At 43.8% G+C, this 25726-nt stretch overlaps 1 protein-coding gene across 2 annotated transcripts in view; it reads right to left on the bottom strand.

Annotated features, from left to right (window-relative positions):
• Window positions 1–1859: 1859 nt before the first annotated feature.
• Window positions 1860–25726, bottom strand: part of PSMD11 (proteasome 26S subunit, non-ATPase 11) — a 46687-nt gene continuing 22820 nt past the window's right edge. For both annotated transcript variants that reach the window (XM_004608568.2, XM_055130011.1), the window contains 9 exons: window positions 21512–21706; window positions 14713–14857; window positions 13557–13617; window positions 8804–8866; window positions 5892–6017; window positions 5386–5421; window positions 5077–5128; window positions 4633–4775; window positions 1860–4522 (listed from right to left, as the gene is read on the bottom strand). In XM_004608568.2, coding sequence (XP_004608625.1) covers window positions 4633–4775; window positions 5077–5128; window positions 5386–5421; window positions 5892–6017; window positions 8804–8866; window positions 13557–13617; window positions 14713–14857; window positions 21512–21706 — 821 coding nt within the window. In that variant the 3' untranslated portion in view covers window positions 1860–4522. The remainder of the gene's footprint in view (window positions 4523–4632; window positions 4776–5076; window positions 5129–5385; window positions 5422–5891; window positions 6018–8803; window positions 8867–13556; window positions 13618–14712; window positions 14858–21511; window positions 21707–25726) is intronic.

Genomic DNA, 25726 nt, shown 5'->3' with positions numbered 1-25726 from the left:
TCCCTATTCTCCTCCCCTTCAAAGTTGTATCTGTGCTCCCTGGGCAGTGAATTTCCCAGGCACAGATGAACTCCTGCCACGACCCCTCTTACCAGTCCCTAATGAAGTAGCCCAAGTAAACCCATGACTACACTGCCTTTTCTCAGTGGATGGGGAAGGAGGGGGGCTACACTCAGCAATGCTCAGGGGACCATATAGGATGCTGGGAATTGAACCCAGGTCGTCCGCGTGCAAGGCAAACATCCTACCCACTGTGCTATCACTCCAGCCCCAACACTGCCTTTCTTACGTCTCAAGGTTCCCTTCAGATTCTTCTGCTGAGCAGAGGTTAAAATGCTTCCCCAAGCACTTCTGAGATTTGGAGGCATATACCCACCATATCGGGGTTCAATTAGCTCTATGAATTTCAGTTTATTGCTACTTCAGTTCATGGTGGGTAGTACCAAGCTGCAATTCATCCATTCAAACCAAGAAAGCATCCATCTGCCTGGGTCTTCACAACCTGACCAGTTTGGTGTTTTCTTGCCCAGTTCAGCTGCCGTTCCATAACACCTTCAAAAGAGCTATTGGCAGGATTATCTCCTCCTCACACTGGTCAAAGCAGTCACACACGCAGCAGAGCATGAATGGGATGTCACTGCTCCCTCCCAACCCCAACCTCATTGATACCTCAGGAACTGCAGTGCTACCCCTATTTTCAAGGCCCCACACAGAACAGCATGGTGAGAAGGGAAGGGAAAAGAAGTGGGGCAGAAGGGCGGGGAAATAGAGAAGCAATGATCCAGAAGGCAGATTCAGCTGATAGAGCTGTCTTGCAGGGAAGATACCCAAAACCCACCCCCCAGTCAACCTGTTCCTCCTATAGCCTATCTCTGGCTGTCGAAGAGGCAGACTGCTGCTTTATCTGCAGTGCAGGGGTGGGCTGCCCAGGTGTCACCCCCTGAGCCATTGTAAGAAAGCCACGCTAGTTTCCAGAGAATGTTCTGTGGTAGGGCTGAGCCCTGGTTCTGGAGGAAGTCGTGCTTTGTTCTTTCAGGGATCACAGAGCAGCATCTAGTGGCCCTTCTGGGCAGCACAGATTACATAACGCATGCAGCAGTGCCCAAGCGCCAGCGCCCCAGCCTCTGCTCCCAGCACCAGCAGAGTCTCATGAACCCTCAAACCCTTGGCACCGTAACTGGTATCAGGAAAGGTCCCTACACACGGCCAGCACCACAGCCAGAACCTGCCTCAGCTCTGCCTGGACTGTTTGAGGCCACAAAGACACACAGGCCTAAGGTTCTAGAGCAGCACTGTTCAAAAAACACAGTACACGAGCCAGAAATGCAAGCCACATAGGAACTAATTCCTAGGAGCCATATATTTTATTTTTATTTATTTATTTATTTTGCTTTTTTTGGATCACACCGGTGATGCACAGGAGTTACTCCTGGCTCTGCACTCAGGAATTACTCCTGGCGGTGCTCAGGGGACCATATGGGATGCTGGGAATCGAACCCAGGTCGACTGCGTGCAAGGCAGACGCCCTACCCGCTGTGCTATTGCTCTAGCCCCAATCATAACTAAGTCTTTTTTTTTTTTTTTTTTTGCTTTTTGGGTCACACCTGGCGATGCACAGGGGTTACTCCTGGCTCATGCACTCAGGAATCACTCCTGGCGGTGCTCAGGGGACCATATGGGATGCTGGGAATCGAACCCGGGTCGGCCGCTTGCAAGGCAAATGCCCTACCCGCTGTGCTATTGCTCCAGCCCCCAATATATATATATATACTTTTTTTTTTTAAAAAAAAAAGGACAGATGCAAGCCACATAGGTAATTCCTAGGAGCCACATTGAAAAAAAAAAAAAGAACAAGCAGATCAACTTCAGTAACATTTTATTATTTAGCCCAATATGGTTAAAATATTTCAAAATACTTAAAAAGTTAAGCTGTTTTACATTCTTTTTCTCTTTTCATTTTGTCTTCAAAGTTTGCTTTGTGTTTACATTTGCAGTAATAACCCAGTTTGGAACTAGCCATCTTTCAAGGCCTAAACAGCCACACGTGGCTACCTAGTGGACAGTGCAGTTTTCGAGGGATCCATCAGAGTCCCGGAGCAGAGACGGCTGCTCCCCATCTGGCTTCTCAGGTTCTCCCCAGCTTGGGGAAGTCCTCCCCTATGCTCCAGTTCTACATCTTTTTGGAATATTATTTGAAGTCCTTCACTGAAGCAAAAACTCTTCCTGCAAGTAAAACTCTGCATACACCAGAGAAGAGCAGTACTGCTGGGATGGAAGTGGAATAGACAACCGGAATTCACCCTCCCAAGTGGCCCCAGAGTCCTCAGTTCTACTCATTCCCTGGGTCTGAGCCCCATAGCCCCCCTCGAAACTACTCCCAGGGAGGGGTGAGGGACATACTGTGAAAAATAACTGCTTCTGAAAATTCTACATAAAAACAACCACATCAGAATATCAGGATTCTCCAGGCACTTGCTGTAATAACTTCCTATAACCCCTACACAATTACCTACCAAAGCAGCACCATTCTCAAAATGTGCTTGAGGAAAAGAACCCAGACACCATGTCCTCAATGGGCTACAATAATTTGGAAAAATAAAATATCTAAAAACCACTTTCCATTTCAAACCTCACAGAGCCAACTTTTTTATTCTGTTTAGCATTTGTGCCACACCCAGTGATGCTCAGGGGTCATTCCTGGTTCTACACTCAGGAATTGTGTAGTGGCAGTGTCTGAGGAACTGTGTCGAGTGCCAGGGATCAGAACTCGGTCAGGCTGTGCAAAGCAAGTGCCCTACCCACTGCAATATGGCTCCAGCCCCACAGACCAACTTTCTTACCCGAAGCCCTACACTTCTAAAAGATCCCACTAGGCCTGTGAACAGTAGAGCATTGGTGAGTCTAGAGAGCTACACAAGGCTGCCTGGGCTTAGTCAGGAGTCCTCCAGCACTCAAGAAAGGACACTTTTTGAAAAAAAAATTGTTTTTATTGGAACTCATCTGAACATCAGATATACCTGGTGTTGGTTAGCAAGAACCGTTTGTACATTTGATATTGATGGTGCCAAAACCAAAACAGTGACTGGACATGATGGGGAGAGATGTTGAAAACAAAAACCTGATTTTAGAAAGGAAAATAAAAGCCAGTCGGATTCAGTGGGGATGCAAAACCTGGTACAACAAAATTCTTTTACAAAATATAAATTTATTACGAAAACCTGGAAGGATAATTCTGAGAAAGGGAAAGAAAGACAAAAGGAGGCCAGCAGGAAGGCGGTACGGAGGAAGGGAAGGGGAAAAGAGAGGAGACGAGAGGAGATGAGAGGAAGAAGGAAATATAGTTGAGCACAACAAAGGTGCAAAAGCTTACCTGCCCAAATGGCACGAAAGCCTTGCTATGTAATCTCATCATAAAACAAAGCATGCTGAAATACAGTGCTCTACCTCCCGTCCCTTTGATTTCTAAGAGGTAAATAAAGAAGCTCCCTGGGAGGGATACATGAGGTTGTTCAAAAAACACCCAACAACAAAAAGCAAAAACAAAATAAAAAATAAAATAAAATAATACCCCACAGTCTCATTTCCGATGTTCACTGTTTAAAAAAGGAATAAATCCATCTGACAGCAGGAGGGGGGAAGGGAGAGCGCTGGATTTCAGAGTCGGACTCCCCTGGCATGGGGGAAGAAGGGAAAGAGACAAAGGATGGTCTCCTGGTTGAGAAGGGGAAAGAGAAGGGAGAGAGAAAAGAGTAGAGGAGAGGGCAATTAAAACACTGACGTCTAACCTAGTTTACTGTGTTAAAAAGAGCCACATGCATAGCAGGCCCAATGAGGGCCCACACTGCTCCCCGTGTGGCCGTGGTGGACACCAGCTCCTGGCCTCGTCCCCATTCCTTCACAGGACGAAGCGGAGCTGTGCGGCTGCGGCTGCGGCGATGACAGGACCTTCGGCCAGTCTGCTGGAGCCGTTGTTGAGGGGAAAGGTGGGTGGACAGGCCATATGGCAGGGGAAAGAACACCGAAACGCCTCATTTCAAATAAAAAAAGAAAACAGCAGTCTATACACAGTTGTTTGTTTTGGTTCAGTACAAACAGAATAAAAAGTCGTTGCTTTGATGGTCAGGCAAACACCCAATTCTGAAGAGGAGGAGAGGTGACGCCCAGCAGGTGGATTAGGTGCCCCAGTGGCTGGCGGTCGCCTGGCTTTGCGGCCCTCTCCCAAGAGGCAGAGAGCACAGCTTTAGGTAGTGTAAGCCTTTTTTCCTTTTATTTAGTATAACCTTTTTTTTTTCTTTTTCTTTTTTTTTTTTTAAGCAATTTCCCCACTCCCAAGTTGGGCCAGTAAAGATTACATGAAAACTGGCACACCTATTGGCTGGAATACAGATGCACCAAATGAGGATTTAAAAACTTTCCGAGCGAAAAGTAGAACAAAAAGAAAAAAGAATCTCCTAGCATTTTCCCCCAAAGGTTTCACTCGCCCGCCACACACACTCTCCAAAGGACCGCTACAGATCCAACTCTGCAAGAGAAGACAGAGCAATGTCAATCGGGAACCGTGGGGCCAGCAGGAGGCTTCAGTCTCGAGAGGCAGAAGACAGCGCCGCCCCAGATCCTGGAGCCAGCACTCACCTATGTCAGTTTCTTGGCTTTGTTGTAGAGGGAATCCACTACTTTACTCATGTTCTGAATGGTTTCCAGAGCAGCTTCGTAAGTTTTATCTACTGGGGGTTCATCAAAAATAATCAAGACACCCTCCCCCTGGTCCAAGATCCCTGCAGGAAACAAAAGGGCAAGCCAAGTAAAAGAAATGATTAGCTACAGGAACACCTGGGAAGCAGTCCATTCCCTCACTGCCTCCTTCTCCCCAGCAGGAGGGGGAAAGAAGGTCTCCCCATTCCATCTGGGCATGTGCAGCATATACTCTCACTACAGTGAGAAGAGGGGCAAGGATCCCAGGGAACCGCCATGTGAAACACATGGATCCTCTTCTTTCAAGACAGACCAAAGAGTGATACTTCCTCAGCCACTTAAGTCCCCACCACCAGCCCCCTCCCTGTTATAACTGTTACTCACCATGAAATTTCTTGTCAAGAATCATCTGTGATAATTTCCTTTCCACATCAGCCTAAAAGTAAAGACATGATTAAAGAGACCAGTATCCACTTGACAGGGATACACTGACAGGAAGGCCCTGTATAAAAGGCTCATAGGGAAAACAGATTCCAAGTAAAACTGCAACAATGTAATCCCAGCTGAGCCCATGGGTCCCCAGTCCCCAAGAAGCTTGAGAGCTTCTAACAACATCCATCAGTGTGAAGAGCAGGCATGCCACATACCCCCCTGACCCTTCACTACCCTCAAGACAAGCTCAAGACTCCTTACCTTGGAGAGTTTGATGAGGCTAGATATGTGTTCAATCTACAAGAAAGGTAGAGATAACAACACTGAAAGTTTTACTTTTGCCTTCTATGTGGGGGAGGGGAGACTGCTGTATCTCTTGCAATCCTGCGAATGTCTCTATAGGACCAGATTCAGTTGGACTGTACTCAGGTCTCTTGAGCTCTGTCCATCTGCTATGCTTCATCACTACGGACAATAAAAAAACTCTTGTCCCACCCACCCAGAACAGAAAATATTTACTCTAAGTTCAGTACCTACAAACTCTAGAAGACTAGGCTCAACAGACCAGTCTCAAGCCCACCACATCACTCTATCTGATTCATGTTCCCTGCCATGAAAACCCCAAGTTTTTGGTGGCCTCCTTCCTACCAGGCACAGAAAACAAAAACCAATTTCCTACTTGGGATGCAAGGAAGGGGGTCACAGTGAGGATGCCTGGCCAGAAACTCCCCCACTAGAAGGGCTAGAGTTCCCAGGAGGAGTCTTACCTGTACTCGGGAAAAGGGTTCAATGACTCGAATCAGATTCTGTTCCAGTAAGTTATCATACAACTTGGCCAAGTGTGTGCTGATGATAGGGTCATCCCGGAGCTCTGCCCGGTAATCTGTCAGGGCCTAGCAAAAAGCAAGTAACAGAGATTGGCATGCTATTCCTAGTTCCTAAATCCACTGATGCGTGGAGCTACATGGTCAATGAAGTTCTGGGAGATTCTGAGAGAAAACTCATGAAAAAAGGGATAAGAAACATGAAGAACTAAAAGAATAGAGACACACTAAGGCACCACCATCTCTCCACCTAAAGCCTCATGTTGATAACTCAAACTAGGAGTAGCTCAGCTTGGAATCCAAAGAACTATTCAAGCAGTTCACAAAAGCTATTCCCCAGAAGAGTCTCCCTGGGGATCAAAATATATTCCAAACTTAAATAATGGGCAGTGCTAAATTCCACAGCTAGCTCATGGGGTTTTGTAAAGAACAAAAACATAATACAACCCTGCAGTTAAAAAAAAATAAATATTCTGATTTTATTTAGCACTGCAATTTTCAAATATCAAAAACAGCTTCCCAAGGAACCCCTAAGAGAAGAATTCCAATAAATATCATAAGATTTGGGGTAGAGGCCGATAGAACAGCTAGCTGATAGGGCACTTGCCTTTCACACAGTCGACCCGGGTTCTATCCCGGGTACCAAGAGTCATCCATGCCTCTTCAGGAGTGGTCTCTGAGAAGAGACAGGAGTAACCCCTGAACACTGGCAGGTGACAATGCCCCTCAAAAAGGAACAAAGTAAAAACATCATCATAAGGAAGTGCCTTTCCATACATGCTGACACATCAAGACCTCTTCTTACTACAAAGGATGAGAAGTCAAAGCACTTCTGGAGCTCAAGGAATAACTAAGATGTGAACAAGCACTAGGCCTGAAATCAAACCCTTATACACACTAACTATGTGATTTCAGGCATCCATTTTCTATTTGCCTGAAAACGCCAATTTCTCCAACCATCAAATGAAAACCAATCTGTTGTAAAAAATTGAAGGAAAAAGGACAAGAAATGTTTTGAAACTGAAAGATATTATATACCACAACTCAGCAAATTTCACTGTGAAGTGTTTACTTCCTGATTTTGATAGTCCACTGTAATTATGATGTAACCACTGGAAAAAACTGGGTGAATGGCAAATAGAATCACTCTACCATACGGTGGAACTGATTTGGTGGAAGACAAGGGCAGCCACACCTAGCAGTACTTATGGACCACTCCTGACAGGGCTTGGGGTGCCATATAGAGGCTAAGGATTAAACACGGTCGGCCGAGTACAGGACAAACACTCTTACCCTCTGTACTATCATGCTGGACCTGAAACTATTTAAAAATAAAAAGGAGGGGCTGGAGTGATAGTACAACGGGTAGGGTATTTGCCTTGCTGCAGTGCAGCCAACCTGGGTTTGATCCCCACATCCCATATGGTCCCCCGAGCACCGCCAGGAGTAATTCCTGAGTGCAGAGCCAGGACTTAACCCCTGTGCATCACCAGGTGTGACCTCAAAGAAAAAAAAGGGGGAGTAGGGTGAACCATGCTGTCAGACCCCGCATCAGGCTGTTTCACTTGCGGGGGGCGGGTGAAAACCTCCCCGCCCCAAGGGACCCAGCCTCGGGAGCTGAAAACCTCAAGAACTCAACCACTGCCACGCTCATGGCTGCTCTCCACACACTTGGGCTGAGCTTCACCTGCGAGTGAACATATTACTGGACCATGCAAACACATTCACAGCTATACAACACTTCATACCACACACCCTCCCTACCCATACTCTAAGAGTACCGCATGGGGGCTAGAGCAATAGCACAGCGGGTAGGGCATTTTCCTTGCACTCGGCCAACCAGGGTTCGATTCCCAGCATCCCATATGGTCCCCTGAGCACTGCCGGGGTGATTCCTGAGTGCAGAGCCAGGAGTAACCCCTCTCCCCCCAAAAAAAAGAGTACCGCATCACATTTGACGGAGTTCAAAGTAGGAGGCAACCAACCTTAGAGGTATATGTGTATGTGTGTGTGTGTGTATTTATTTATATATTTATATTTTAAAAATCTTAACATATATATATATGTATATATATATATATATATATATATATATATAAACACAAAAGGCTCAACTTCTAACATGTTAGTGATCTCTTATAGAAGGGTTTAATGGCCCCTGGGTGGAAATCAACAATTCTCACCCTCTTTCCTCTAAGGATTTTTTTTTTTTTTTTGCTTTTTGGGTCACACCCAGCGATGCTCAGGGGTTACTCCTGGCTCTGCACTCAGGAATTACTCCTGGCGGTGCTTGGAGGACCATATGGGATGCCGGGGATCGAACCCAGGTCGGCCGCATGCAAGGCGAACGCCCTACCCGCTGTGCTATCGTTCCGGCCCCTCTAAGGATTTTTTTTGTAGTATTTTCAGCGGTTTTTCATAACAAACAATACAAATTATATTATTTCAGTTCTGCTTTGGGGCAAGGATTAGGGTTTTGGATGAAAACACCCAAAATATGGTGGCGGGAAAGTGTAATGGTGGTGGGATTGGTGTTTGAATATTAAATGTAACGAAATATTGTGAACTACTTTATAAAATTTAAAAATTACTTTAAAAACTGGGGAAGGTGGATATAGGAAATTTTTTTTAAAAAAGAAGGAACTGATGCAACTCAGAAACTATGCAAGTCTGCAAGTCTGTTTTGCTCCAAAGAATCTTAAAATTTGAGTTTACAAACAATATTGAAAAATTACTCCTGATTTTTGCCTAATTGCACTTATAAATAATGCAAAAATGTTACAGCTAAAGTAAAATAAAGTACTTAATGTTTACTCTCCTTCACCAATTCCCCAATAAAACAATACCATGCTTACCTTTTCAAAATCTGCCAGTGATCTGTTCTTGCTAGCTTGAGCAACACATTTTAATGCTTCTGTCTACAAACAAAGAGAAAAAGTGAGAATGACCTACTCTACACAGTCACAATCTACTAACAAGTGTCATAAGCAGTATGTTATATTCATATAACTGGATATAAGGAAGACCCTGTCCCACCATTGTTCTCCAGTTATTAAAAAATAAATACCTCTGCTGGGGCCAGAGCAATAAGGCGAGTAGAGCCCATGCTTTGCGCACTTCCAACCTAGTATCAATCCCTGACACCAAATATGGTCTTCTGAGAATAGCCAGGAACGAACCCTGAGCACAAAGTCAGGAGTAAGTCCTGAACACTGCCAGTGACCCAAAATTCCAAGTGAGGGGAAAAGAAGTATTCCACTGTGGGCCAATCAGTTTTCCTTTAAAATCTAGCACTGTAGTACTGTCATCACATTGTTCATCGATTTGCTCGAGTGAGTACCAGTAACATTTCCATCGTGAGACTTGTTGTTACTGTTTTTGGCATATCAAATATGTTTGCCAGCCTCTGCCATGAGGGCGGGATACTCTTGGTAGCTTGCCAGGCTCTCAGAGAGAGACAGAGGAATCAAAGCTGGGTTGGCTGTGTGTAAGGCAAATGCTCTACCCGCTGTGCTATCGCTCCAGTCCAAAACTAAACTTTTAAAAATTATTAAGATCAATACTCTAGTGCCAGAGAGATAGTATAGCATGTAGGGGGCCTGACTTTCATGCAGCATTTTTTTTTAAAAATCTAGAATGACATAAAAATACAACTGACAAGGCCAGAGAGAAAGTACAGCAGCTAAGGAATTTGCCTTACACGCATCCAACCTGGGTTCATACCCAGGCATCACATGTAGTCTCTCAGGCCTGCCAGAAATGATGATAACATGAGCAGAGAGCTGGGAGGAAGCCCTCAGCACAGCCAAGTGTGACCCAAAACCACCCACCTCCCCTTGATAACAGAAGGGAAAATAGGTGAAATGACAATGAGACCCCTTCCCCTGCAATGGAAAATTCACACATAATTTATGATTTAAAAAAGTAACTATATTGGGGCTGGAGTGATAGCACAGCGGGTAGGGCGTTTTCCTTGCACACGGCCGACCCAGGTTCGAATCCCAGCATCCCATATGGTCCCCTGAGCACCGCCAGGAGTAATTCCTGAGTGTAGAATCAGGAGTAACCCCTATGCATCGTCAGGTGTGACCCAAAAAGAAAAAAATAAATAAATAAATAAAATAACTATAATCAATTGGTTACAGGCCCCTCTGTGAATACCAAATCCACAAATGTTTAAATCTCTCATTATTAACTTCCATATCCATGATTCTGTATCCACAGATTCATCCAACTGATATCTACTGGTGATTGATGATATGAATGTGGAACCCAAAGATAAGAAGACCCAACTATTTTTATTAGAAAAAAAATCCGGGGCTGGAGCAATAGCACAGCGGGTAGGGCATTTGCCTTGCAAGTGGCCGACCCAGGTTCGATTCCCAGCATCCCATATGGTCCCCTGAGCACCGCCAGGAGTAAGTCCTGAGTGCAGAGCCAGGAATAACCCCTGTGCATCGCCGGGTGTGACCCAAAAGGCCAAAAAAAAAAAAAAAAAAAAGGAAAAAAATCTATGCCTGGGTGAGGAGACAGAAGAGAGGGTAAAGCACTTGCCATGCACACAGTTGACACAAGTTTGGTCCCCAGCACCATTCGTATATGGTCTCCCAAGTCCAGGAATGATCCCTGAGTGGCGAGCCAGGACGAAGCCCTGAGCATCGCTGCATGGGGAGCAAAAACAAAAAACAGAACAGTGGGCAAGGCATCTGCCTTGTACATGGGTGACCTAGGTTCAATCTCCAGCATCCCATATGGTCCCCTACGGGAACAATTACTGAGTGCAGAGAGGAATAACCCCTGACAATCACCAGATGTGGCCCAAATGCAAAACAAGAAGAAACAGAACAAACAAAAATCTATATCTAATTTTGAACCCAGTAGTTCAAACACATGTTGTTCAAGGAGTAACCTACCAGACAATACCAGAAAATAGAAAATATTCCTCCCCCCCAAAGACCCTGATCCAGCATTCTGCAAAGATGAGAGAAAAAAATAAAAGACAGCTGATTTCTCCTCCTCTGCCAATACTCCCTTATACCCACAACTCTCAAACTCCCTAAACTTGGGACTGGAGCAATAGCACAGTGGGTAGGGCATTTGCCTTGCATGCAACCAACCCGGGTTCGATTCCCAGCATCCCATATGGTCCCCTGAGCACCACCAGGGGTAACTTCTGAGTGCAAAGCCAGGAATAGCCCCTGTGCATCGCCGGGTGTGACCCAAAAAGCAAAAACAAAAACAAAAAAAACAAACTCCCTAAACTTGATCATACCTGTTGTTTAACAAGACTCATACTGGGGCTGGAGAGATAGCACAGCGGGTAGGGCGTTTGCCTTGCACGCGGCCGACCCGGGTTCAAATCCCAGCATCCCATATGGTCCCCTGAGCACCGCCAGGAGTAATTCCTGAGTGCAGAGCCAGGAGTAACCCCTGTGCATCGCCAGGTGTGACCCAAAAAGCCAAAAAAAAAAAAATAAAAATAAAAAAAAATAACAAGACTCATACTGTTATTTTTGGTACAGGGCACTTGCCAAGATCTAATGTCATCAGGATTGAGGTAGCAAAGCCTATTTATCACACTGAATGTCAAAGCCACACACTGAGTGATGAAAGTACACTCAATGGTTGAGGGCAACTTCTAATTTAGATATAAAAGGCACCTGGTCAAGAATTCAAGTCTCAATGCCACCAGAAACCTAAATTATTCTATATCTGCCTGACACCTGTTTGAAAAGCACAAAGAACTAGAAAAGGTTCCTCTTATACCTTACATACTTAAGTAAAGATAATAGTCTGACAGCAGACTGTCAAAATGGTGCACATATAACTAAATCATTATTGCAGTTCATCTTCACCTTTCGACAAGTCAGAAGAATAAATGTTATGAGAAGTCTAGAACTTCAGATACCCCAAATTTAAAGTCTGGCCCCATCATTAACTAGTCAATTGGGCTTGTCCCGAATATCTGACCTGTCTTGGCCAATCTTCAACTCCGACTCTAGACAGAGTAGTGGGTCTTTCAGTATAATAACAAGGTCGGTTTATTGGGAGGTGAGGCGGGGTTTGGGTTTTTTTTGTTTTGTTTTTTTTTTAGCCACACTAGGGGATACTCTGCAGTGACTCCTGGCTTGGCATTCAGGTGACCATATATGTGTCCAGGATCGAACCTGGGTCAGCTGCATGCAAGGCTAGCGTTCTACCCGCTGTACTGAATCTCTCCAGCCCTATAATAACAAAGGTGTTTTGCTTTACTTTGTTTTGTTTGGGGCTGGGCAACGGGAACACTCAGTAGTACCCAGGGCTTGCTCCTGGCTCTGCACTCAGGAAATCATATGAAGTCCCAGGGATCAAACCTAAATGCAGAGTAAGCACCCAACCTGCTATACTACCATTCCAGCCCTAACAAATACTCTTGTAATCAAAACCAGGAGTTGATCTGAATCATTTTCTGATGAAAGTTAATTAGGAGTACTGATAGAAGAATTAAATCATTTGTTGTGTCCATTCTAAAGATAAAGTAAGATAATCGATGTGTCTGTTTGGAAACAACTACTGTAGCACTGTTATCCCACTGTTCATCAATTTGTTCGAACGGGCACAAGTAATGTCTCCATTGCGAGACTGGCTGTTACTGTTTTTGGCATATCGAATACGCCACAGGTAGCTCGCCAGGCTCTACCATGCGGGTGGGTCGCTCTCGGTAGCTTGCCGGGCTCTCTGAGACGGACAGAGGAATCAAACCTGGGTCGGCCACGTGCGAGGCAAACGCCCTACTCACTGTGCTATCGCTCCAGCACACATTTTAAATTATAAAATTTTATTTTTTTAAACTTTATTAGTGATAGGGGCTGGAGAGATAGCACAGCGGGTAGGGCGTTTGCCTTGCACGCGGCCGACCCGGGTTCAAATCCCAGCATCCCATATGGTCCCCTGAGCACAGCCAGGGGTAATTCCTGAGTGCAGAGCCAGGAGTAACCCCTGTGCATCGCCAGGTGTGACCCAAAAAGCAAAAAAAAAAAAATATATATATATATATATATATAATAAATAAATAAATAAATAAATAAACTTTATTAGTGATAACCGAGCAATGTATAAAAACCAGCTATCTACTTTTTACAGATCACACCTATATCTATTCAAGTACAATAGGGACCCAAATAGATTTACTAATCGCCAAAGTCTCTTACTGTAACTGTCACCCTCTCCTGTTTAAAAAAAAAAAACAAAAAACAAAAAAAAAAAACCCTAGTTTCTGTAACAAGAAATTCAACCTCCCTAAAACACACATGTACCAGATTTTACAGGGATCCATACTCTTAGAAGATCCAGAATCATATATTCTACACATGCTCAACTTGTCAAGCTCATGAATGATTTTCTGAATGAAGCTACATGCAACTTAAGTTACTGTAAATGCTACAGTGAGCTCTAAACATTACATGATATGCAACTATAGTACACTGAATGGGCCTAAGGAAAAGAAAAGAGAGAAACAATGAGTATAACAGAGGCCTGAAGAGCACTGATATCACCAGAGATCTTAACATGTAACATGCTGGCCTCAGAGACTGGAGAGATCAGAACTGCAGTCAAAATATTCCTTACCTGCCTCCCAGCATACCGAAGTGCAAGTTTCCCACTCACCAAAGCCTGGACATCTTCTGGGCTAGAAAAAAAGACATCCTTGGTGAACTGCTCCAGGATGTTGTATTTCTAATTACATGTTTAGGCACAGTTCTATTTCTCAAAATTCTGATGAGAACATTTCTACCCAAAGATGCTGTCAATCCTCACCCCTAAACTCACATGCGTCAAACACTACAGACCCCAGGATTTTTCCAATCAGCCCAAAAGAGGGAACACCAACATACAAAAGAAAACTGAAGGGCTGGAGTAATAGTACAGTTGGGAGGGAAGGCAGCCGACCCATCTTCAATCCCCAGCATTCCATATGGCTTCCCAAGCACAATCAGGAGTAATTCTGGACTGCAGAGTCCGAAGTAAGCCCTGGGCATTGTGGAATGTGGCTCAAAAGAAAGCCAAAAAAGAAAAAATCTTCACCAGGGCTTGAGGTATAGCATTGTGGATAGAACACTTGCTTTGCACACGCCTAACCCAGGTTCAATCCCCAGCATCCCATATGGTCCCCCAAGAAATGCCAGGAATATTTCCTGAGTGTAAGCCAGTAGTGACCCCTGAATATTGCTGAAGTGACCCAAAAAATATGGGAAAAAATACAAAACAAAACAAAAAGTGAACAAAAAGATTACCAAAAGTATTCCAACAGTCAGAATGAAAGTCAGATCCCAGCACAGTTGGTTTTGTCTCATTAAAGTGCCACCTGTGCTGGTTAAAGGAGGAACAGTCCTGGGGCTGGAACGATAGTACAGTGGGTAGGGTGCTTGCCTTGCACACAGCCAACCCGGCTTTGATTCCAGCACCACACCACAAGGTTCCCCAAGCCCACCAGGAGTGATTCCTAAGAGCAGAGTCAGCCCTGAGCACCGCCAGTATGGCCCAAATACCACAAAGAAGAAAAAAAAAAAGGAGAACAATCCAAGAGAATCTGGAAAGGAGAGTTCTAATCTGTCTCCCCAGTTCTAAAAGAACAGCAAGCAAAGATCCTCCACACCTACCTCAATCACCCACAGAGACAGCTACTGCTATTCTAGCCAAACACCAAGCTAAGCTATTTCTGCCACTGTAGCACAACTCAGATGAAGAACTTGAGTTCTCATACCCTAAGTTAATGAGTACCTACGTGTTAAGCATGATTTTGCACAGCAACATGTACTTCAGAGATGTAATTGCCTTGGGGCTATCAATAGAGTCATAACCTTCAAAAGCCTCATAGAAATAGGAGTATGCGGTTTTCCAATCCTTTTCCTCAGCTGCATGGATAATACCTGGACAATGAAAAGAAGTTAAGAACTGTATGAAATAATAGACACACAAAGAATCAGCACTGTGAAGGCTCTCAGAAATCTATCCCAGGGGTTGGAGCAATAGTATGGTGGGGAGAATGCTTGCCTTGCACATAGCCGACCCAGGTTCAAACCCTGGCACTCCTCATGATCCCTGCCAGAAATGTTCCCTGAGTACAAAGCCAAGACTAAGCCCTGAGTGCTTTTACTTCTTTACTTCTTTATGAGATCAGAAAAGATAAAGGGTAACTTATGGGGGCCTGAGCAATAGTACAGCAGGTAGGATGTCTGCCTGGCACACAGCTGACCGGGTTCTATCTCCAGCATCCCATATGCTCCCTCAACCCCCTAAGTACTGCCAGGATTAATTCCTGAGTCATGTTAGGTATGACTCAAAAGGTTAAAAAAAAAGGGGGGGGCACGCTAATTTATTCTAAGCAGAATTCAGACCCCAATTCTTTGGATCCCCAAGTTCAATGTCATTTTTGTCCTCTTACCCATATAAATTCCAAGAAGTTTAAGGGCAAACCCCAAAAAGACACTAAAAAACACACTGATGCACCACTTTCCTTCTCACCAGCCCTCCAGTCCTGTTTTCGTTTCTGGGCCACATTCAGTGGTGCACAGAGCTTTTCCCTGGCTGTGCTCAGAGACCACTTGACGGTACGGGAGACCTATGTGGTGCTGGGCACCAGGGCCAGGGAGCATGAAAGAAAAGTGCCCTACCCCCGTACTATCAATGCAGCACTGGTATTGCTATATTTTGGGTTTTGTTTTTTTTTTCCAGCCCCGGTATTGCTATATTTTGGAGTCACTATCGAAGGTCAGTTTACCATCCATGACACAGCTTTCTTTTTTTTTTTCTTTTCGGTTTTTGGGTCACACCCAGCGATGCACAGGGGTTACTCCTGGCTCATGCACTCAGGAATTACTCCTGGCGGGGCTCGGGGGACCATATGGGATGCTGGGAATCGAACCCGGGTCGGCCGCGTGCAAGGCAAACGCCCTGTCCGCTGTGCTATTGCTCCAGCCCCCATGACACAGCTTTTATGATAAGAAGTTGACCTAAACGTGCCACAACTGCCTGAATGGTTTATCTTAATAAGATCAACCATCAGCTAATTCCTTGAGACCTTTTCTATGCTTGACAGTATGTGAGCAACTTTCACAGAAGAAATAAAAAACAGCTTAGATTTTTTATTTCAGATATATTGTACTTGCTTTCATCTAAATGCTGTCAAGTATACAGATAGCACATAATGGCACACCTGTGAACTGTTAAGCAGTATTCCTACAGTTCATCTAACCAATTGTCTAGTTACTTAGAAGCTGGGTTGCTCACAATGAGCTGACCTTTCACTGCTCCTCTATTACTCCCAACCTGTATACCATCACTTGGGATAATAGAAAAATAAGCTCTTTCAAAGTTGGGAGTTACTTAAATCATAAAAGTCTACATATCAGTTCAAACTTTACCTTAGCTACTTTTGATGTTATATAAACTTGAGTCCCATCCATCTGTTTACCATAGTGCTTCCAAATATTCTTAACATCAGGATACAAGTATTTAGGACACTGAGATATGGGCTGGGGCAATAGCACAGTGGGTAGGGCGTTTGCCTTGCACTCGGACAACCGAGTTCGGTTCCCAGCATCCCATATGGTCCCCCAAACACCACCAGGAATAATTCCTGAGGGTATGAGCCAGAAGTAACCCCTGTGCATCGCCAGGTATGACACAAAAAACAATAAAATAAAATAAAATAAAACACCGGATATAAGATAAAAATGCTTATTCATGACCTCAATGGACCAATGTTTTGACACACTTTTAACCCACCTTCCACATACTGTATGCCTCACATGCAGGCTGAGAAATTGATGTAATAACCATTTACTGAGTGATATGTGCCAGTATTTCAAAGTGAAGTCTCAAATTTTTAAAGTGAAGCAATCAGATCCTTCTACTACTATTGGGAGGAGGATAAGAGCTGGTTCGGTCACACTGGCACAGGAATACTCAGGGTTTTCTGTTCTTTTGTGTGTGTGTCACACCCGGTGATGCACAGGGGTTACTTATATCTAGCTCTTATATCTGTACTCAAATATACTTATACCTGTACTCAGAGAAACATACAGTGCTCTGGCTTTGGGTCAAACCTAGGACTCAGACATGCAAAACATGCACTCTCACTCTACTGAGGCTCTCTCTAGTTCCCTACTGTTCTTTATGCTGTTTTTGTTTTGGGTCTGCACTCAGCAGTAACTGGGTTACTCCTGGACCTGTACTCTGGAACCCTTCTGGCAGGCTAGGGAGACCACATTGAGATGGCAGGTATTGAATCTAGTTCGGCCACGTGCAAGAAAAACACCAGACCCACTACCCAATCTACTATCTCTAAGGCTCAAAGTTTGGTGTTTTGTTTTTGGAGGGTTGAGGGTGGAAGGCCACACCCAGTGGTGCTCAGGGCTTGCCCAGGCAGGCCTCAGGGGACCATGTAAGACCATGTGGCTTACCCGGGAATCCTACCCGGGTAAGCCACATGAAAGGCATGTGTAATATGGCTCCAGCACCCCACTACTACTATTATCCAACCCTAGCGGCAGCAATAAGAATTTCATGACATGGCCAGAGATATGGCTCAGCAGCAGAACACTTACATTGCATATGTGAGGCACTGGGTCTAATCCCAAACACCACCAAAAGAACAAAAGAGCTCCCTCATGAATACTCTGCTGCCCACTCAAAAAAAAAAAAAAAATCCCTCTTGTGGGATTCCAGACCACATGTAGCACCAGGGATTTAAGGTGGTGACATTAGTGTCCACTTGCCCTGAACACTGCATAAGTCACTGAACCATGTTCTGGATCCTTGTAGGCTTCCCACACGTGGAACTGGAAGGACGGCTCAGGGTATGTTTCTGGCACCAAGATTGACCTCGTGGCCTCTTACTTGACAAACAACATTTTAAGCCACTGAATATCAATCTTCCAAGTCCTCACCTCAACAAATTAACACTGTTACCCCAGCTTTTTTTTTTTTGTTACCCTAGTTTTAAAGATTGGGTCTAGAAGAATCTGGAAAAAACCCGAGTGCCCGAGAACAGATGACTGGTTAAAGAAACTTTGATACATCTATACAATGGAATACTATGCAGCTGTTCGAAAAGATGAAGCCATGAACTTTGCATATAAGTGGATCAACAAGGAAAGTATCATGCTAAGTGAGTCAGAGAGAGACCGACATAGAAAGATTGCCCTCATCTGTGGAATATGAAATAACAGAGTAAGAGACTAATACCCAAGAATAGTAGAAGTAAGTACCAGGAAGTTGGCTGCATGGCTTGGAAGCCGGCCTCACATGCTGGGGGAAAAGGCAGCTCAGAGAGAAAAGGGAAAACCAAGTAAAATGTGGTTGGAGAACCTGCTCGGGAAGGGAGATGCGTGCTGAAAGTAGATTATAGACTGAACACGATGGCCACCCAATACCCCTATTGCAAACCACAACACCCAAAAGGAGAGAAAGAACAAAAGGGAATATCCTGCCACAGAGCCAGGATGGGGTGGGGGGGATGGGACTGGGGGGTGGAAGGGATACTGGGTTCAATGGTGGTGGAGAATGGGCACTGGTGGAGGGATGGGTTCTCAAACAATGTATGACGGAAACACAAGCACGAAAATGTGTAAATCTGTAACTGCACCCTCACAGTAATTCACTAATTAAAAAATTTAAAAAAATTTTAAAAAAAAGAGATTGGGGCTAGAGGGGTTGGAGTGATAGCACAGCGGGTAGGGCATTCGCTTGCACGCGGCCAACCTGGATTCGATTCCCAGCATCCCATATGGTCCCCTGAGCAACATTAGGGGTAATTCCTGAGTCCAGAGACAGGAGTAACCCCTGTGCATCGCCTGGTGTGACCAAAAAAAACAAAAATCAAATAAATAAATAAAGATAGGGGCTAGAGTCATAGTACAGTGGATAGGGCACCTGTTTTGCATGCAGCCAACCCGGTTCAATCCAAGTACCAAAAATGGTCCCCCCAAAACTGCCAGGAGAGATCCCTGACTACAGAGCCAGAAGTAAGCCCTAGATATGTTCATGTTTGGCCCAAAACCAAAAACTAGAAAAGACAACATCCATTTTCCCATACCTCCCAGTAAAGAGCTAGGGAAAAATAAGTCAAAAAAATCTAGAGAGTAAATGTAAAATTGCCCCAACAATGGAAAAATTTTTAACAAAGAGATTACATAACCAAATGTATAGTTCCTAAACATGACTAAAATCAGCATGGTGGGAAACGGGTAACTACGGATAGTTACATCAGTAACAGACTACTCCAGTGGTCTAACCTTCATTGGAGCAATGACTGTAGATGAGAAAAGAAGGGTAGAGGAGTCGAGAGATACTGTAGCAGGTAAGGCATTTGTCTTGCCACATGGCTGACCTGGGTTCAATCCCTGTTACCACATATGGTCTCCTGAGCCCACCAACGGTGAAACTGAATAGAGTCAGGAGTTAACCCCTGAGCACAGCTTGGTGTGGCCCCAAAACAGATGTAGAGAGGCTGAAGTGAAGGTACAGCAGGCCAGGTTCTTGCCAACCTGGGTTTGATCTACAAATCCCATACAGACCGCCAAGTTCTGCCAGGAATGATCCCTGCGCAACACTGGGTATGGTACAAAAAAATTTTTTTAAAGGAGCTGGAGTGATAATACAGCAGATAAGGCATTTGCTTTGCACTTGGTCAACCTGGATTCGATTCCCAGCATCCTATATGGTCCCCCAAGCACCACCAGGAATAAGTCCTGAGTGCAGAGCCAGTAGTAACCCTGAACACTGTCAGGTGTAACTCAAGAAGCAAAAATCAAACAAAAACGAGAAAGAAGAAAAGAGAAACAGGTTCACAGGAAAATGGGCTCAGTTTTCTCTAAAGAGGCAAATTTATTTCTTGATCATGAAGGAAAGATGTAAAGAATAGCAGTCTAAAGAAAGTGAAAATATTTGGTTAATATAAGGTACTTAGATGAAAGCTTAACATTCGTAATTTCATTTAATCCTCACCAGTGTTATGGGGAAGTATAATTATCACATTTTCATAGATTAATTAAAGATTGATTAAATAATCTGCTCAAAGTCACACAGCTAAAAATTGGCAGAAAGTAGTAAAGTATGGTTCAAGAGCATCTGCTCTTAACCTGTGAATAACAAAATATGCCACTCTGATATTCAGAATTTATCCATGAGGCAAACTGGCCAGGAAGTTGCTATTTTTAATACAGGTGTATGCAGAGAGGTAATGCCATGGCTCAAATTAGAAATCTCCCTTAATTCTGGTGTTCTTCAATAATGGTAATGAAATATTTTAACTAAAAAAAACACCTACCTACAGCTATCTACTGGTCTTCTGCTACACATGGGTTCCGAGCCCAAACATTCCATCATAAGGTTAGCCAATAAACTCAAGTAAAATGGAGAATGACACATAGGCTGGTAGCATTGCCTATGTACAGAAGCCCAGGGTTTAGTCTCTAGCACCATACAGTTACCCCAAGCACAATAGGGAATGTCCCATGAGCTGTGGCCCCCGAAATAAAGCAAACAGAGGCTGGAGAGACAGTTAAGACACATGTCTTGCACATAGCCAAACCTGGTTCAATCCCCCACACTGCATATGGGCCCCCTGACCCCTGAGCACTGCCAGATATGGTCCCCAAACCCAATAAAATGAATACAATTGGAAAGAGAGGATTCTTCCTAATCTGAGAACCTTTGAAAAAGTCCAGTTTACAGAGGTCTCCAAGTGACAACAGACTGAGTTAGTCCAATGCTGGAGAGAAGGACTATCAGACTGCCAAGTGACTAAAGCAGAAGTTGTGGGTCCTCTGGAAACCTAAGTGAGACATCTCTAAAGTCACATCTCTAATATAATCAGGTTGCCAAACCCACTGATTTTCAACCTTTACAAGCTGCAAACCAGAACAAGTCCATGCACAAGCGGTTGAAAATCACTGTTCTAGTCAAGCACAAAAAAGCACATTCTTAATATATTTCAGGTAACTACTAACAAACTGATAGAGAAGGAACTGCTAGTTAGGTAACCTTCTAAACAGTTTCTCCAAAGAAGCTTGAGCTAAATCAGGCAATTTTATTTTCAAGCCACATAACCTTTATTCTTTCCACTTATTAGGTAAGATGGGTGTGAAAAAAACTCATGGGGCAGAATAAAAAATAGTACAGGAGTTAAGGCAGGCTTATTGTACACAGCCAATCCCAGTTCAAACTCCTTCACCATCACCACTGCTGCATGTAGTCCCCTGCTAACGGTCAGGATAACTCCTGAGCACAAAGCCAGGAGTAGCTGCTGAGCAACATGTGTTTAGCCCAAACTTGCCCTAAGTCCCACCAAAAAAAAAATTTACAAAAACACCATACCGGGGCTGGAGAGATAGCACAGCACATAGGGTGTTTGCCTTGCACGCGGCCGACCCGGGTCCAAATCCCAGCATCCCATATGGTCCCCTGAGCACGGCCAGGGGTAATTCCTGAGTGCAAAGACAGGAGTAACCCCTGTGCATCACCAGGTGTGACCCAAAAAGCAAAAAAAAAACACCACACTCCTAAATATTTAGTGTTACCTGACTGCATATCCAAAGTGGCCTGCAATTTAGGGGGGCAGTAGATGGCATTTGCTGTGGTTCGAGCAGAGGTTAAGGCAGCTCGGGCTTTCGGTAGATTGCTCAGAGCATGGTAGGTTTTGCTTTCTAAAAGCTGTACTTCCACCAGAAGGGCTTTATCATCCATCTTTTTCAACTCCCTCAACAGCTGAGAACCTGGAAAAGAGAATAACATACTAGTTTGTCATCCACAATCTAACTACCTTATTATAACATTTCATTTCACACCCTCATAAGAATGCTCAGAATGAAGAAACTTACCTGAAAGAAAAAGAGAGAAAGAGATTTTCTATTTTTTTCCTTTTTTAGGTCACACCCAGCAATGCACAGGGGTCACTCCTGGCTCTGCACTCAGGAATTACCCCTGGCACTCAGGAATTACCCCTGGCGGTGCTTAGGGGACCATATGGGATGATGGAAATCGAACCTGAGTTGGCCACGTGCAAGGCAAACGACCTACCCTAGAGATTTTCTATTTTTAAGAATCAAATTTTCAGGGCTGGAGCAATAGCACAGCAAGTAGGGTGTTCGCCTTGCATGTGGCCAACCCAGGTTCCATTCCCAGCATCTCATATCGTCCCCTGAGCACCGTGAAGAGTAATTCCTGTATGAGCCAGGAGTAACCCCTGTGCATCGCCAGGTGTGACCCAAAAAGCGAAGAGAGAGAGACAGAGACAGAGACAGAGACAGAGACAGACAGAGTACTACACGCTTAGCACTGCACTGTAGCACTGTCATCCCGTTGTTCATCGATTTTCTCGAGTGGGCACTAGTAACGTCTCCATTGTGAGACTTTTTGTTACTGTTTTTGGCATATTGAATATGCCACGGGTAGCTTGCCAAGCTCTGCCATGCGGGCGGAATACTCTCAGTAGCTTGCCGGGCTCTCTGAAAGGGACAGAGGAATTGAACCCGGGTCGACCGTGTGCAAGGCAAACACCCTATCCGCTGTGCTATTGCTCCAGTCCACTACATGATTACTTCTAAGAATTAGATACAGGGGCCGGAGCAATAGTACAGCAGGTAGAGTGCTTACCATTACATGCTGCCAATTCAATTCAATCCCCTACATCCCACATGGTCCCCCAAGCACTATAAGAAGTGATTTCTGAGTGCAGAGCCAAGGGTATAGGCAGGTGTGGCCCCAAAACAAAAACAAAAACAAAAAAAGAAAAAGAGAAAAACAGATAAAGTAAAGATTTCCATTCAGAAAACTCTGAAATTATCTATACAACTCAGACAGGCACTTGATCTCACCACAATGATATCTTAGATATAACAAAAACACAAGCAACAAAAGAAAGGAAAAAAAAAGATAAATGGAACTTAATCAAAATTTAAATGTACATCAAAGAATACTATCAGGGAAATGAGAAAATCTATCTACAGAATGGGAGAAATACAAAAATCAAGGATTCATGAACAGATTTATATTCCAAATAACAAAATGCAAATAACCTAAAAAGTAAACAAGGACTTGAAGACATTTCTCCAAATATTCAACACATCAGAAGGTGCTCATTAATCATTAGGGAAATGAAAAATCAAAACCAGAATAAAATGCTACTTCACACCCTTTGAAATGTCTGTGACTAAAAAATCACCAACTATTCCCTGCTGATAGGACTGTTGATTGGTCCAGCCTTTCTGGAAAAATATGAACACACCTTAAAACTAAGTACTGAGCTCCCATTTGACCCAGCAATTGCACTTCTTGGAATATATCCTCACGGAATCAAAAACAATGTAGAAGAGACATCTGTACTCTTATGTACATTTGTACTGCAGCACTATTCGAAGTAGCCAAAACCTGCAAACAATCCCAAATGCCCAAAGAGAGATAACTGGACAAATAAATTACAGAATATAGTATATGGTACATATTCATATGGAATATTATATGGATATAAAAACAGATTTACTCCTACATGGATGGATCCAGAGAGTATCGTGCTGATAGAAGTTAGTCAGAGGGAAAAAGACCGACACAGAAAGATCTCACTAATTTGTGGGATATAAAGAAATATAGCTGAGAAAGAACAAATGCCCAAAGCCCACAGAAACCAAGAACACAAGAACCTGACTTCAGCAGAACTTTGTTGCTGTGGAAAGGCGATGGTGGTTGATAGATAGGACAGGGAAGTGGTCACCACGGAGGAGGAGGATGCTAAAAAGTTACCTCAAGTGTTACCTAAAATGTGTAACTAAAGTGCCTGTCATAAAAACAGGTTGGGAGGTGGGAGGGGAACTGGGGACATTGGTAGAGGGCAGTAGACACGAATAAAGGAAATAGTGCTGAATGATGTACACCTTAAAGCCCAAATATAAGTAACTTTGTAACTCGCAGTGACTAAATAGAAGTAAAAAAATTCAAAAGGTATTTTCAAATAAAAAATGCAAAAGCTGGAGAGAGAGTACAACAGGTAAGGAACTGCCATGCAAGCAAGTCGAACCCAACCTGGGTTCAATTAAGTATCAGATCAAATTTTGTTGAGAATATAAAGTAATGCTTTACATATACATATATGTTACTAAAGCTTCAATTTAAAACAAAAAGTATGAGTGAATGTTTAGGTCTGTGGATTATGCCTCAACAAAACTTTTTTAAGGGGCCAGAGATAGGATAGCAGGTAGGTCACTTGCCTTACACACAGCTCACAACCAAGCACTATCAGGAATCATCCCTGATCCAAGAGTAAGACCTGAGTACCACTGAGCACACAGCCCGCAAATAAATTTTTTTCTTAAAATGCTACTACTTGAACCACATAAAACTTATTTTGCAGAAAATAATAAGTGTAATAACAAATTTTTCAACTTATGAGAGTCAAGTATTTCTATCTCAGGGGTGGGGTGGGTGGGTGGGTGGGGTGTGTGTGTGTGTCCTTTTGGGGGGTTCACACTCAGCAATGCACAGAGGTGCATTCAGGAATCACTACTGGCAATGCTCAGGGGACCATATGGGATGCTGGGAATGAAACCCGGGTCGGCCGCATGCAAGGCAAACGGCCTATCCGCTAGGTTATTGCTCCAGCCCCCTAAAATATTTTTTAAAAGCAACAAGATTAAGCCCTGAGTACTTCTGAGTATAGCCAAAAATATATAAATCATATTTTTCTTGAATAATACTTTTTTCTTTTTTTTCTTTTTTGCTTTTTTTTTTTTTTTTGCTTTTTGGGTCACACCCGGCGATATATAGGGGTTATTCCTGGCTCTGCACTCAGAAATTACTCCTGGTGGTGCTCGGGGGACCATATGGGATGCTGGGAATCGAACCCAGGGCAGTCGCGTGCAAAGCAAACACCCTATCCACTGTGCTATCACTCCAGCCCCTGAAAGATACTTTTTGAACTATATAAAACTTTTATTTTCAGGATACAAAGTACTGGAAATTTTTTCACTCTGTGAAAAAATTGTTTTCGGGGCCAGAGTGATAGCACAGCGGGTAGGGTGTTTGCCTTGCATGCAGCCGACCCGGGTTCGATCCCCGGCATCCCATATGGTCCCCCAAGCGCCGCCAGGAGTAATTCCTGAGTGCAAAGCCAGGAGTAACCCCTGAGCATCCATCGCTGGGTGTGACCCAAAAAGCAAAAAAAAAAAAAAAAAATTGTTTTCAATTTATGAAAATTAAATTATGCTTTTACATCTCAGGTAAATAGCCTAGATTTACTCATTAATATGTATCTTTTAAAGCAACAGACAAAAGAGAAAAACCTTTAGTCAACCCGCTCCAGCTTACATATATTTCCATCCATTTAAGTTCTTAATTTTTAGAATAGATTTATGGGTTTGTTTTTAGTTGGCTGGTTTGGGGAGGTGTTTTGGGGCCATACCTGGCAGTGCTCAAGGTTGCTCCTAGTATTGGATGACTATGTTGTGCCAGGGATCAAACTGGGACTATGGTATGAATTACAGTGACACTCGGTAAAATCTTCGCATTTGACCCTCTGAATCTCCTAGTTCTTAGAATTCCTAAATGGCATTTTTTCCATGACAGACTGAATAAATATTATATGGGGGAGTTTGGGGGGGAGGGGGGAAGATTGCCACACAATACTAGAACTCAAGGCTTACTCCTAGCTCTATGCTCAGGGGACCACATTTGCACCTGCAATTAAACTAGGTAAGGGTCTTAATCTCTATCTCTTAGACTCTATATTGAATAAATATTAAGAG

Source organism: Sorex araneus, chromosome 3, assembly GCF_027595985.1.
Source record: "Sorex araneus isolate mSorAra2 chromosome 3, mSorAra2.pri, whole genome shotgun sequence".
In the NCBI taxonomy this organism is placed as follows: Eukaryota; Metazoa; Chordata; class Mammalia; order Eulipotyphla; family Soricidae; genus Sorex; species Sorex araneus.
The sequence above is the reverse complement of the archived record's forward strand: the minus strand, read 5'-3'. Positions and strand labels throughout refer to the sequence as shown.